The following is a 15149-nucleotide window of genomic DNA, read 5'->3' as shown; positions in this document are numbered from 1 at the left end:
CTCATGGAGAAGACAGACTAAGCCTCAAAACTCGCGGTATAGGCTTCCCAGGTGACGCTGGTGGTAAAAAAAAAAAACCCGCCTGCCAGTGCAGGAGCCACAGGAGACGTGGGTTTGATCCCTGGGTCTGGAAGATCCCCTGGAGGAGGGCATGGCAACCCACTCCAGTATTCTGGCCTGGAGAATCCCATGGACAGAGGAGCCTGGAGGGCTCCAGTCCATGGGGTCGCAAAGGGTCAGACACGACTGAAGTGACTGAGCGCGCACACGTGTGCTCCGTGTGCCAAACAGCAGCAGCCCCTCCTCATCGAACCTCCAGCGTGTAATTCAGTGCAAATCTGGCGGTGCTCCTTGCTGCTCAGCTGGGGGCACTGTGGGCTTCCCTTCTCAGCTGGAAGTTGGGGGCTCCTTGAGATGATGTATCTGCTGGATGGGAAATGCGTTTCCTCCTCACGGGGTGACCACTCTGCTCGTCTCTCTGCAAGGGGACCTCCCACTGCACAGAGCCTCGGCTGTGCACATGGAATTCACTCTGTACAGCCAGGTATTTCCAAACCTGACTGCTGGGGACTGCCAAGGGAGAGATCACTACGTCTTTCTCCATCTCTACTTAAACTGTAGCTATACCTATACATATAACCCAGGTCTCCTGCATTGCAGACAGGTCCGTTACCACCTGGGCCGCCAGGGAAGCCCCTCCGATAACTCCATCTGTCGCTACAGCTGTACCTCCTCTAGGTCTATACCTACGTTTATGGCTATCCCACGCTGTGCTGCGCTTAGTCGCTCAGTCGTGTCTGCTACTTTTTACTTAGTGTCAGCCTTACCCTATACTGTCCATGAAGTTGAGCTATTAACGAGGCCTGCTTACTTTTAGAACGTGCTGTGTACTTAGTCGCTCAGTCATGTCTGACTCTTTGCTACCCCATGGACTATAGCTCGTCAGGCTCCTCTGTCCATGGGGTTTCTCAAGGCAAGAATAGTGGAGTAGGTTACCATGCCCTCCTCCAGGGGATCTTCCCAACCCAGGGACTGAACTCAGATCTCCCACACTGCAGGTGGGTTCTTTACCATCTGAGCCACTAGGTAAGTCCAAGAATGCTGCAGTGGCTAGCCGATCCATTCTCCAGGGGATTTTCCTGACCCAGGAATGGAACTGGGGTCTTCTGCATTGCAGGCAGATTCTTTACCAGCTGAGCTACCAAGGGAAGCCCACAGCTATACCATATTTGTTAATACATGTATTCTATATCTAATCTGTATCTCCCTGCCTGATTTCTATAGCTATCGAATCTATATGGAACATATGTATGTTATATTGTACACATTACACACGTGCATTATAATGTATGCAATATAATGCTCATATACATTAGATATAGATACATGTGACATAATGATTCAATAGATATAAATTATAGAAACAGAATTATATTTTTTAATACATAACATATGACATCTAATGTGTAACATATTATTACCATAATGCAACCCATGGACAGAGGAGCCTGGTGGGCTATGGTCGCAAAGAGTCAGACATGACTGAACTGACTTAACATGCACACACACCTATATGTATTCTGTGTATACAATCTTCCCTCAGTATCTCTGGGGGAACTGGTCCCAGGCCTCCCCACAGAGACCAAAATCCATAGCGTCTCAAGTCCCTTATATAAAATGGCACAGTGTTTGCATATAACTTATACACATCCTCCCTCTTTATACCTTAAATCACCTTTAGATTCCTTATAATGCCTAATACAATGTAAATGCTATACAAACAGCTGTCAGCATGTGGCAAAGTCAAGTTTTGCTTTTTAGAACTTTCTGGGATTTTTTTTCAGATAGGTTTGATCCACGGTTGGCTGAATCTGAAGGTGGAGAATTCAGACAGTGCTGACTGTATGCACTGATGTAGGTACATCACGCATGCGTGTTATGCGCTGAGTCGCTTCAGCCATGCCCGACTCTGTGCAAAGCCATGCACTATAGCTTGTCAGGCTCCTCTGTCCATGGGATTCCCCAGGCAAAAATTACTGGAGAGGGTTGCCATGCCCCCCTCCAGGGGATCTTCCCAATCCAGGGATTGAACCCTCATCTCTTATGTCTCCTGCACGGGTAGGTGGGTTCTTTACCACAAGCGCCACCTATTTCCTGATAAATGAAAGTCACACTGCCAGGTCCAAATCCCGGCTGCTCCATGCGCTAGCTATTGGACAAGCAGCCTGACTGGTTATGCCTCAGTTTTTCGCCCGTAAAATGGGGATGACGTTAGTATCTCCCACCGGAGACAGCTGTGAAATCTGAGTGAATCCATGCAAAGAGCTTACTTAGAAAACTGCCCAGCCTATGTTCACAGTGCTTAGAGAACGCTGGCTAAAAGTACTAAATGTACAATTATACGGGTCGTTCTCAGCTCAGAGTGAACATACAGTTGCTGTGTCAATACACTGGACATTATTGACAAGAGCTACAGTTTGAAGTGTTCTCAGTCAAGGGCTAAAATCCAAACTTTCAACGTCTTGGAAGAAGTCATCTCCCACCAAGAACAGAGGAATAATGAACTCAACACAATCTATTTTTCAAAATCGTGCATGTGGCTACCCTTTGGGGAACTTGCTGGCTATTTGTGGAATGTTGCATCAATGCATGGGCCCTGAGTCATGCAGACTAGGGCAGCACCATGGCTGTGGGACCGCAAACCCTCTCTGAGAACGTTTCTCCCGTCCAGTCCAGCCTCCCTGCCTGGCGAGCCAAGTCCCAGCCCGGGCAGGGGCCCAACTAGTCACCTCCCTGTCCCACCCCTCCCACCAAGGCTAATTAAAGACCCAGCAAATCAGAACCAGAGGCAAAGACCGTGGTGGAGGGATTTGGCTGGTCCCAAAACCAGCCCTGTCTGCTCCAGAGAGGTTCTGCTCCCCCAAGGAGGCTGGCAGGAGGAAAGCAGATGGGCTGCGAAGCAATTTGCTCTCACTGTCTTCTCAACAGATGCCGGGCACCATAAGAATTAATGGGCTGGAGATTCAGGTAAGAGCCATTCAGAGGCTCCTGATTATTCCCCAAGCCGCTCTCCACGGAGGGAAAGGTTAATCGAAGCCCAGAGCTGGAAGCCAGGCGAGGAGACAGCAATTGCTTTAATCCTGGGAGTCGGGGAACAGCTTCGGGAGAAAGAAGTTTGCACAGAGGAGGCTGTGGTCTGCCTCTGAAAGAGGAACTGGGCCTTAAAGCTGAGTTTTTCACAAGTCTTGCTCCATTGGTCCAAAAGCCTTGGCCCAGCCCTCTCCAAATCCAGCCAAATAGCTAGGCATTTTAACTCAAAAAAAAAAAAAAAAAAAAAAAAAATGCTGTGTATTTTCTGCACTGCTGGGCCCTCGGATCTCTCAGGAAACCATCTCTGAGAGGTGTTTTCCCTTTTCCACTCATGGTGCACGCGCTCATAAGCACCGTGAGTCATTCCCATGCATGCAATCACTCTCTGGCAACTCAGACCTAGAGGCTTTGTGGCGTGGATGTGTCACGGCCAAGAGCCTGGAGGCGGAGGTCTGATATTAACCAGAGAGGGTGATGTTTGAACACAAACAAAGAGAACACCAAGGAAGGAATGAATTATGCCCTCTACACGGTTACAATTACGTGGCCGGGGCTGTCTTTGTAAACTAAGCTGTCCACACAGCAACTGAGGTTACACCAGCCCTTCTCACGCTTGGGACTACAGACACTGGTGACTGCATGCTTGGTGGGGTGTTTACCACCATCCCTGGCCTCTACCCACAAGATGCCAGCAGCTCTCCCCAGCCCCCACGTTATAACAGTCAAACATGTCTCCAGACATCAACAAATGTCCCCAGGCGTGAAGGTAGTGAAACTGCCTCCAAGTTGTGAACCGCTAGTTTAGACTCGGGACTTCAATTCAGCTGAACTCAAGCCAGCTAATTAGCTGATGATGATGATTAGCTGATTTTTCGTGGAAGTCCCATGATCAGCACTGCTCGGATCAGGAGTTCCCTGTCAAAATGCTCGCTCCAGGTATTAGTCTGACCTGACAGCCCTCAATTTAAGCCCCTCTCCCTGGGTCCCACCTCAGCTCTTGCCCATCACCCTTGCCTGAGAAAGGTAATTCCTCATTCATCCTGACGTTCTAATGCCACAAAGGCATCGAAAGAGCTCCAAGGAGCTAACACTTGATTCTAAGGAAAACTGGCACCATTTTTACAGGAACCCAGATGTAATGGGAAAGAATCCGCCTGCAATGCGGGAGACCTGGGTTCGATCCCTGGGTTGGGAAGATCCCCTGGAGAAGGGAAAGGCTATATCTCCAGTATTCTGGCCTAGAGAATTGCATGGACTATATAGGCCATGGGGGCCACAAAGAGTTGAATATGACTGAACAACTTTCACTTCACTTCAGATGTAATATGAAAAACTCTCTAAACAGGATTAGGGCCCCCTTTTCACCTGGTTAACTCTAACCACTGTAAGCTCTCAGCTCAACGGTCACCTCCTGAGCTTGAAACTCACCTCTAGAAAGTGACCTCCCTGCGCACCCTCCCCCTTGTGGTGTCCGGTCACTCCGGTTTACAGACACACTGCTGGTGTTTTTGTTTACTCAATAGCCCTCGAAAGTATGGGCGTATTTACTTGTTCCTAAATTCACTGACCCCCCAGGTAGAATGGGGGCTCCACGGGCAAGGCTCCTTCTGTCCTGTTCACTGCTGTATCTTTAGCATCAAGGCCAGGCCTCCTCTTGGACCCCGAACTATTTGCTGGGTAACCACCTGGATAAATGGATGAACTTCTCCTGGACTGATTTCCTTCCACCCACTGCTCATTTTCTTCGGGAGCTTTGATCACATCCTCAGTGACCCCAGCACTATCTTTAAATAATGTGAATGCAACTCCCGGCCCTTGTACCTTCTGTTGGCTGACCAAAGAAATTCAAGGACCGGGTAGATTGTTGAAGGCTGAGCAGTCAGGAGCTTTCCTCCTGATGCCCTTGATCTTCAGACCCGGAGAGGAATCTCAGAGTAAAGGAAGGTTTGCTCCCCTCCAAGCAAGGTTTGCTCTCCGTCCTCTCACAGAGACGCAGACTGATGTATCTTCACTCTACTGAAGAGTTCCTTTATTATCGCTCCCAGGGGATCTCAGTGTTGGAGCTGAGGCCATGAACTAATTGACAATGATGATGCTGGGCAGGGCAGGTGATAGGATGGGAAGCAGAGATGCTAAAATTAAATGGCGAGAGACCTTGCCAACAGGAGTGGGCTCAGAAATGATGAACCATCTTGGGGACCAATGAGAAAGAGAGAATCAAACAATGAGCATTCATTTCCTACTCCAGGGGATCTTCCCAACCCAGGGATCGAACCCATGTCTCCTGCATTAGCAGGCAGATTCTTTACCACTGCGCCACCTGGGAAAAGTTAATAATAAGCATTCAAATTCACCAAAACACTATTGCTGCACAGGAAGATGTTTCATTTTTGTTGTTTTTAAAATAAATTTTCTGTTGGGTCCGTTGCTTAAACCCTTTGACTCACAAGCCTAGTGGCAACCTGTCACAGAATTAGGCATCACAGAAAGCATTATCTCTATTTATTTATACAACTACCCACCTACCATCTATCTGTCATTCCTCTACCTACTTACCTCAGTACCTCTGCAGAAAATTGTGCAAAGCACGATCTATCTATACTGACCTTGGGGCGCATACATCAAGCTCATCCCTCCAGCTTTTCTGAGCATTAGCAAGTCTTTCTACTGGTTCAGTTCAGTTCAGTTCAATCGCTCAGTCGTGCCCAACTCTTTGCGACCCCATGGACTGCAGCACACCAGGCTTCCCTGTCCATCACCAACTCCCAGAGCTTGCTCAAACTCATGTCCATTGAGTCAGTGATGGCATCCAACGATGCCAAAGCAATTTTTTTTTTATTTTTTGTGGAAAAATAGGAGAGAGGTTGAGAAAATAAGATTCCGATGTCATATGGCCCCAAGTCTGACACTCACCAATGCTAGGTCCTGTGTGTCTTTGGGCGAGTTACTTAACCTCTCTGACCCTTAGGGTCCTCATCTGGAAGTTGGATATCATGAAAAGACCCATGGAATAATGGCATTTGAGGATTCAGTGGGGAAAATCAGTTCTTGGCAAATGGGAAAGGTCAGTAAGAGTGGGGATCACACCAGCGCTGCTAACCAAATTCACACTCCTTTCAGACATTCTTTTTGCATCTCTAGATCACTTGGTTCCCGGGTAACCACCATCTGGAGACCAGAAATGCATTCACATCCGCAAGTCAGGGAGTCCTCCGTACCCCCAGGGACAGCCTGCTGAGAGAAAACTGACCCAAGGGATTATTCGACTTCCTCATTCATTAATCTGGCTGTTAAGCAGAGAAAGTCCTGCTGATGCCAACAGATGTGAAGTTTGGCTGTGCTGACTGCAGAGAGAAGAGGCCTCGGCGGCCAATCAAAGCATCTCCCCCAACTGGGTACAGCTGCCTGGGAACACTGGGTGGAGGCCGAGGCAGTGAGTACCAGGGAGACAGAGGATGCGTGGAGGGACGGGCCCCCAGCTGGCCCAACATCCCGATGCAGGCTGAGCCATGCTGCTGTGGCCTGATGTATGGACAGAGCTCACAATGAAATCTCGAAGTCAGGCACACCTGTGGCACCTGTGTTCCAGAATGGAGCAGGTGATGCCTTTCTTGGGAGCAAAGGGGACTGGGGCGGGGAGAGGTGGGAGCGGGCAGGGGCCGCTGACCCAGGGCTCAGAAGATGTCCTCCACTCACTTCTGCCTGGCTGGCTCTTCCATACTCAGCCACATCTGCCATCTTTCTCAGGCCATATGGGCTATATTTGGGGCACCACGTCCTGCCAGAAAACCTCTCCTCTGCCCCTCTCGTCTGCCCTGCCTGCAGACAGCTGAAGAAGATCCCCTCATGAGTCCCACGATGGGCTGAGGCCCAGCACAGAGTCAAAGCTGGCCACGGGCTTGGGCCAACAGTTACAAAGAACACATTTGCACTTTGGTTGGGTTCCAACATCTCTTTAACATCAGAGATCAGAACTCAGGGAAAGACAACAGTATCCTATGGCTCCCCAAAGACCGAGCGCCAGATGAGACTGATGCACTGTTGTCTGGAGACAAACTGAGTCATTTCCCCAGCAGCATGGCACCAGTGCAGAAAGCCAGCCATGTGCCACAGCTGGCTCACCTGGCAAACCAGGGCTCAGGTATCTGGGGCCCATGGACGTAATTGTGGGAGAGGTCACTGTGTAGGTGGGGGAACTGTCACGCACAACATACTAGCCAGAGCCAGGGCACGCAGACTGTTCTTGCCCATGAAGGTTTTGCAGAACTGGTGGGGCAATTTCCATAGTAAAAGATGCAGCTGGGGCAAGAACAGAACCATCCAGAACCATCTAGAACCATCTAGGCTACTGTGTCCCAGATTGGCTTCCAGAATTCTGGGTGCAGACTATGTGCCCAGGGATTTTCTGAGTCATAAATTTTCTCTCTGGGGAAAGACTGATAGAGAAGGGCCAGCATCTCATAATCCATGGGGTAGACCGGGGAGAGACACATTTCCCAAAGTGCAATGCACATAAATCTGAGAGGATGCTGTGATGAGTTTAAAGGGCACCCAAAGGAGCTTTTTAATTCTATTAATTCAATATTAAAAGTTTTGCAAAAAAATAAAAAACATAACTGGCTCATCAAACTTGTAATTTCACCAATATTATTCCCTGAGATAGCATTTCTCAACCTCGGCCCTACCGACATTTCAGGCAAGATAATTTTTCCTGTGGGGGTGTCTTGTGCCTTGTAGGATATTTAACAGCCTCTCTGGTCACTCCTGCCTGGAAAATCCCATGGACGGAGGAGCCTGGAAGGCTGCAGTCCATAGAGTCGCTGAGGGTCGGACACGACTGAGCAACTTCACTTTCACTTTTCACTTTCATGCATTGGAGAAGGAAATGGCAACCCACTCCAGTGTTCTTACCTGGAGAATCTCAGGGACGGGGGAGCCTGGTGGGCTGCCGTCTATGGGGTCACACAGGGTAGGACACAACTGAAGCGACTTAGCAGCAGCAGCAGTTGGTCACTACCCACTAGACGCCAGCAGTGAGCCCCCTCCAAGGTGAGATAACCAAAAATGTCTTCAGACATTGTCAAACATCCTCTGAAGGTCAAAGACACTCCTGATTGGGAATCATCAGTTTAGGGTAAGTCTACTTCCGAAAGTAAAACAAGTTAACATCAGGGAAAATGTATTGTAGGTGACTTAGGATAAACGAAATATACAATTCATATATGGCAAATGTGGCTGAGGTGACAGCCACATCACCTCCTGGCTGGCAGGAGTTTGGGAAAAAGCAGACGAGAGGATGGCCAAACAGGAGCTAAAATTGGGTGTTTATCCCCTTAAAATCCCACCACTGCTCCTTCATGCTGGCTCTGTTTTCCGGCTATCCCTGAAGTCGACTGGGCTTCCCTGGCAGCTCAGATGGTGAAGAATCTGCCTTCAATGAGGGAGACCCAGGTTTGATCCATGGGTTGGGAAGATCCTCTGGAGAAAGGAATGGTAACCCACTCCAGTATTCTTGCTTGGAGAATTCCATGGACAGAAGAGCCTGGTAGGCTACAGTCCATGGGGTTGTAAAGAGTCGGACATGACCGAGCAACTAATATTTCTGAAGCCAAATAAGTAAATGGAGGTGGGGAGAGGACAAAAGAACCCAAAGAAACCCCGAGAATCCACTTTCCTCACAACTTCTGGCCTTCCATGAAGGAAGGAGGAGTAGGGTGGGCATGCCTCTCACTCCCCTGGGGAAGACAGGGCAGAGATGCTCGTGATGAGGGTAAAGAGTGGGAGGCAGGTGGTCCCTGGAGCTGCAGGAGTCACTGAAGAGCCTTGAGAAGTTCGGCTACGTGCGTTCGCCTGTCTCACACTCTGTTAGCTGTGGGGTGCTGGCTGGGATGCACCCTGTCTTCTCTCTTTGGTATCTGACCAGCCCACAGAGCTAAGGAAATGATCAACCCGAAGATACACCTCCTTAGATTCACAGACTTAGAAAACGAACTTGTGGTTGCCAGGTCTGATTCTTCCCATGGAGCTTTCAGAACCTGGGTTCACACACAACGTCTGAACAGGGCAGCGAGACAGCCGTTATGTGTCTGTCCCATTTTTCTGAGTCCTGGAGCCAAGAGGATGTTGATAAACGCTCCCTGGAGAAGTGGTTCCAAAGCATCAGGACAGAGAAGGTGACAGAGACCGTAGGGAGGTACTCACCTGGGTCTCCAGGGTGATCACTGGGCTTGGCTGTGGGTCCTGTGGGGGAAAGGAGAAAATGCCTGTGAGTGGTGGGGAAATGTAGCCTACTACCCCGGTGCCACTTTAAAACGAGGCTGTACCTCTGTGGTGCTCAAGCAACCTCAGGGGAAGGGTGGCCCCATTCGGTCGCCCCCATTCCGTGTGACATTCTCCACCTCCTCCCACACCCACATAAGGAAGGAGGATAAAACCTTTCACTAGGAGGTTGCAGGGACACCCGCAGGAGATCACGCAAGAAGATGAAGTGCAAGTGCAAAGAAAGAACAAACAAAGCCCCCTTGCAGAGCCTCTCAAAGTGCGTTCAAAGCATCGACGGGGAGGAGAAGATGGGTCCGCATGAGGATTAGAAATGAGCCTGAAAGAATACAAAGTCCCGATGAGGGGCAAGGCCACCACTTTGTGTCTGATCTGGGAACGAATGAGGGAAGGAATGAGACAGAGGGACAAGAACGAGCTTAATTCCCGGGCTGTGTGGCACATTCCAATGGGCTGGGGAAGATTCCTTTCAGGAGAGAGAAGGCCAGAGAAAGTCCCATTCATTCACTTGCGACAAAAGCCAATTGACTGGAAATGCTCGGTGGTAAATTCTCTCGGGTCATTAAACGTGAACTCTGGGGTGGGGGCAGGGTGGGTACAGAGGAGGAAGGGAGGCCTGGAGAGGAGGTAATAGTTTTCAGCAAGTGGATTCCAAAGAAAACAGGAAGCTCAGCACATAAAGGCTATTTTTGTCTGGACTATGTTGGCCCTGCACTTAATCATCTTGGATTCATGATTCTGGGAAAGTAACCTCAAGCTGCCTCTGACTGAGAATGGGCACGATTTTAGAGCCCCGAAGGGCAAACTCAAGTGGAAGCTTTGCTTTATCTAAGCAGATTTTCCAACACAGGCTTCCAGAAAGCATGCAAATTCGCCCCAGCCCCCTGGCCTCTGCTGTGAACAAGAAGGAAATGTAGAAATCATGCCTTATTCGTCTTTCTGTGATGGGCTTATTTTACTTAGCACAATGTCCTTGAGGTTCACCCGTGTTGTTCCAAATGGCAGGATTTCCTTCTTATTTGAAGGCTGAATGATATCCCACTGTGTATATATATGGGGCTTCCCAGGTGACTCAGTGGTAAAGAATCTGTCTGCCATTGCAGGAGCCACAAGAGACTTAGGTTGGATGCATCCCTGGGTCAGAAGATCCCCTGGAGGGGGAAATGGCAACCCATTCCAGTATTCTTGCCTGGACAATCCCACGGGCAGAGGAGCCTGGCGGGCCACAGTCCATGGGGACACGACTGAGTGAGTGAGCACGCAGGCAGTACATATATATATACACCATATTTTCTTTATTCACCAGTCAGTGGACATACTGGTTGTTTCCATGTTTTGGCTATTAAGAATTTGGCTTCCAGGACCTTGGGGGTACAGACCTTGTAATTCCACTTTTATGAGGCAACTAAAATAAACTCTCAGAGAAGCAGAGAGTAGAAGGGTGGTTGGCAGGGGCTGGAAGGAGCGGGAAAGTGGGGAGATGCTATGTATCTGGTATGAAGTTTCAGTCCCACTAGCCAAATAAGCTCCAGAGACCTGCTGTATGACATGGAGCCTAGAGTTAGCCACATGGCACTGTACACTGAAAATTTCAGTCAGAGGATAGACCTCATGTTAAGTGTTCTTTCCATAATTTAAAAAAAAGTGTGGAGAGGCTGGAACATCTAAACCCTGCACCATCCTAAGTAACGGTCACCCACGTTCTTGATCACTGCTCCTCCGTGGCATCTTGATAATGATGCCTGGTTCTGATGAGCATCAGACACCTGACCCCAGGAATGCTTTGCTTTCTGGTCTGTTCTGACCTTGTTTCCTTCAAGACAAGGGACTCTTCTCTCCCAATTCCAGTTCTAATTCCCAGCGTCTCTTCAATGGAGCAGCTCAGAGGTTGATGCCAAGAGGACATTTCACCCTCATTTTCACACTCCACCCTGGCCCTGAGCATTCCTCATCCCCAAGAAGATACTGAGGGGCATTTTTCCCCCTCTCCCCACACTGCAGCTTTGGCTCACAAAGAAACTTGGAAAAAGACTTCCCTGATGGTCCAGTGGTTAAGAATCCACCTTGCAACGCAGGGGGACGAGGGTGCGATCCCTGCTGGGGGAACCAAGATCAACACTAGAGAGTCCATGTGCTAAAGAGCCTGCATGACGCAAGAAAGATCCCATGTGCCCCAACTAAGACCCAGCACAGCCACACAAATAAATATTAAAACAACCACCACAACCTTGAAGAAGTCTTGTAAGAAATACTGCAGCCCTCTGTCTTCAAACCCTTACCAGCTCCTTCTCAAGGGGAAAGAGGTAGCCACTACAATGGGGGAGAACCTTCCCTGAACCACTCTTTGTTCAAGTGAGGCTCATTATTGTAGCATCCTTCATGGAGCCCCCCCAGCCAGCTCCGGTATCACTTGTCTGCAGAGAGAGTGAACCTTGTGCTCCCAGGCTCCCAGGGTCAGGCCAAATACACTGCACAGGGCCCATTCTAGTCCAGGAGGCAAGGCCATGGTCCTGGTCCATGTTAGGCAGCACGGGTCAGATCCACGCTGTTTAGTGAGAGACAGCACGCAAGTCTGTGCTTCAGCTCAAGTCAGTCTCTGTGTGGCTGTCTGTCCCTCTCTTTATTCTGATCCCAGCATCCAGATTTTGACTGGAAAATAAGAAGCTGCTTCTCAGACATTAGCTTCATTTTTTAAGGCCAGGTCCTTGCAAAGCATTGGATGGGGTGTTGGGTGCATGCCCAGATTAATTAAGCTGTACTTCACAGCGCATTTGGCTGTTGTTTGGGGCTTACGCTTCACTGCTCAGAATCCCGCGGGGGAGAGGGGAGAATGCCATCCTGAACCCCATGAACAACTTCACTGGAAAAGACCTTCCCGGAAAGCCACAGGAAACCTCTGACATCCGTGTTGACAAAACCCAGAGCCTGATCTGTGGGTACAATGCTGCACCAACTATCTGGTGTTCCATGATCAGAGATCCTCTGGGTGCAGGGTCAGAGGATTAATATTCATTGAAAAGCTTCTAGAAAAACAAAAGCAAAAATCTACCTATTTAGCATGTTAATTACTTAACCAAGAAGACAGACAAAGTAACTCACAAACAGCCATGTCATTAACACTTAAGATTCACTGGCCAACAAATTCATGCTCCCCTCCCTCTGTGCACATTTGAAATACAAGACTCTCCCTGCTGCTGCGGCTGCTAAGTCGCTTCAGTCGTGTCCGACTCTGTGCGACCCCATAGACTCTCCCTACAGAGGCTCAGACCAGAGGATTCAAGGTATGACGGTATCTCTGTAAGGTCTCACTTTCAGTAACATCCTCCTTAATTGGAAAGGCTAACGAAGTGGAACCGGGTCAATGATGCTGTCTGCCTAATCCATCGCGTCTGTCTAAACTGGGACTCTTTGGTTTACAGTAGAGTAAATTCCTGTCTGTCAGAGGGAAGGCTCTCGGAGACCAATGGGGAATTCGCAACGTGCTAGGATGCTACAGTGGAGAGCTTTTAGAATCTTAATGTGGGGACCGAGAACCAGGGAACCACCTAAAGCAAGGAAAGCCCTTTCATATCATCTACTACAATGACTAAAGCGGGGAAGCCAAGTGGGGAACTGGGTAGATAGCATTAGTGGCCCTCATTTTCACCACTCCCTTGATCCACACCCTCTGGTCACATGATCGTGCATTTCTTTGCAGAGCAAGCTTCCTCCTCCCTGAACTCGGGCTTGCCCGTTAACAGTTAAGATATTGTAGAAGCTTGAAATGTGTGTGCATGATTGAGCATGACCTCTTGTGCTTTTGCTGGTCAGTGCAGGAGAATACACCCCAGGTAGCCTGCTGGTCCAAGGGAGATGAGAGGCACTCGGGGCAGATCCGATCCAATCTGCAGCTTGAAGCTAAGTCCAGCCTCAATTAGCCAACCCCGAGCCAACCTTCACTCACAGACAGACTATGTGCCTGTTGTCTCAAGCCACTGAGTTTCAGGTTGACTTGTTACACAGTGCCGTTGTGGTGAATATACTCTCCAAGGTAGAACTTGATAGAACTAAAATGTATTGTATAAACAGTCCAGCCTTGGAAATGAAAAGATACATATTCTCCCTAAGTCTGCAAATACATCCCAGGAACCTGCAATAACTAATAGCTAATAGCTATCACTTACTGAGACCCTACTATGTACCAGGCTCCATTCGAGATGTTCCTTACACCAAGCAAAGGAACACTCAGCATCTGTATCTGGTACTACCTCTAAGTCAGCCTTCAGCCCTCTTCGCTAAATATACCAGTTCTTCCGAATTTGTTTAGGTGCCATTACAACATATTGAAGCTTCCCTGGTGGCTCAGATGGTGAAGAATCCACTTGCAATGCAGGAGACCCAGGTTTAATCCCTGGGTCAGGAAGATCCCCTGGAGAAGGGGGTGGCTACCCACTCCAGTCTTCTAACCTGGAGAATTACATGGAAGAGGAGCCTGGCAGGCTACACTCCAAGCGGTCAAAAAGAGACACAACTAAACAACCAACACTTTCAGCTGCACAGCAACATTAAAGGGGATCATCACTCAGAACCTCCTTGCTCTGAGATAAAGACATTTCTCATTCCTTTGGTTTATTCTAAACTTTATTCCATGGGGATATTATTTGATCAAGATTCAGAATAGCCATGAATACTAGTAGTAACTTACTAAGCTACTTGTTAAGTAATGGCTAATAATTTGTTAACTTCATACCATGTTTCAGGCAGTGGCTTAACCTCTATACACACATCATTCCATTTATCCTTGTAACAACTTTCTGGTAGGCACTACTATTATTCCCTCTATAGAGATGGGGAAACTGATGACCACAGAGATTGAATAACTTGTCCAAGTTTACACAGATATTGTTGAAGCCTGGATTCAATCCCAACACCCTATATTCAAGAAACCTGTGCTATTTTAGAGTAGCTCTATCAGACAATACAGTCCTACCTTAGACAAAGTAATCCTGCAACCTAGATAATGTTTATCAAAAGGAAGAATACAGAAAGCAAAAGGTTAAATACCACCTTAACTACTGGCATCCTTTTTGAGCATCTGTATTTTTTAAAAAAGGTAGTGGACATGGTTGATAGAAATTAGCACACATGTCAAGACTAAAAACAAAATGCAGTCACTGTGCCACAGCATGAACCACGCAGAGTTAGCCAAACTCGTTCACACATGTTTACTATGCTCCAACTCAGCAGCCAGCACTCTGCCTGGCGGGCACCATGAGGGAGACAGAACTGAGTTCAAAGGCACTCTGTGCGCCCTTCTATCCCAAAGCCAACTGTTTAAATGAGGTGGGAGCCTGATTACAGGTCCTGGAGAAATTGAAACTTGTTTGCGCCTCAAGAGTCTTGCTTGTAAGACCAGGGAAACCAGGCTCAGATACTTCTGAGCCCATCAGGGCCACGGGCCTAATTTTAACAAGCAATTAAGCTTTCATAAAGAATGCAGAGAGAAGAGGAGGAATTTGTTCATTTTCATTCCAGGCTTGCATCAAACGTTTCTGGCTTTCCTGGTCATGCTGAGCCCCGGGTAAGCCTCAGTGGTTGGAAGGGGCATTTTTCCTCCCTGTCTTTGATAAGACATCATATCTATGTCTTATATGATATGAGATATCATAAGATAGTGCTTGTTCTTAGGCATTAAGCAAAGACTTTGGGATATAGGTGCCAACCTGTGACTCAGGCTTCCTGAGTCAGTTCCCTCTCCGAGGCCCCATCAAGTCAGCAGATAGACAATGGGTTCCTAGTAA

The 15149-nt window shown here is 48.4% G+C and overlaps 1 protein-coding gene across 1 annotated transcript in view; it reads right to left on the bottom strand.

Annotated features, from left to right (window-relative positions):
- The window catches only part of XYLT1 (xylosyltransferase 1), a 350305-nt gene that overhangs the window by 239196 nt on the left and 95960 nt on the right, over nt 1-15149 (bottom strand). Inside the window, exon 2 of the mRNA XM_018040831.1 lies at nt 9292-9330. Within this exon, the coding sequence (XP_017896320.1) occupies nt 9292-9330 (39 nt within the window). The remainder of the gene's footprint in view (nt 1-9291; nt 9331-15149) is intronic.

The sequence above is a fragment of the Capra hircus genome, chromosome 25 (assembly GCF_001704415.2).
Source record: "Capra hircus breed San Clemente chromosome 25, ASM170441v1, whole genome shotgun sequence".
NCBI classification, from domain to species: domain Eukaryota; kingdom Metazoa; phylum Chordata; class Mammalia; order Artiodactyla; family Bovidae; genus Capra; species Capra hircus.
Note: the sequence above shows the minus strand (reverse complement) of the source record. Positions and strands in the feature narration are given on the sequence as shown.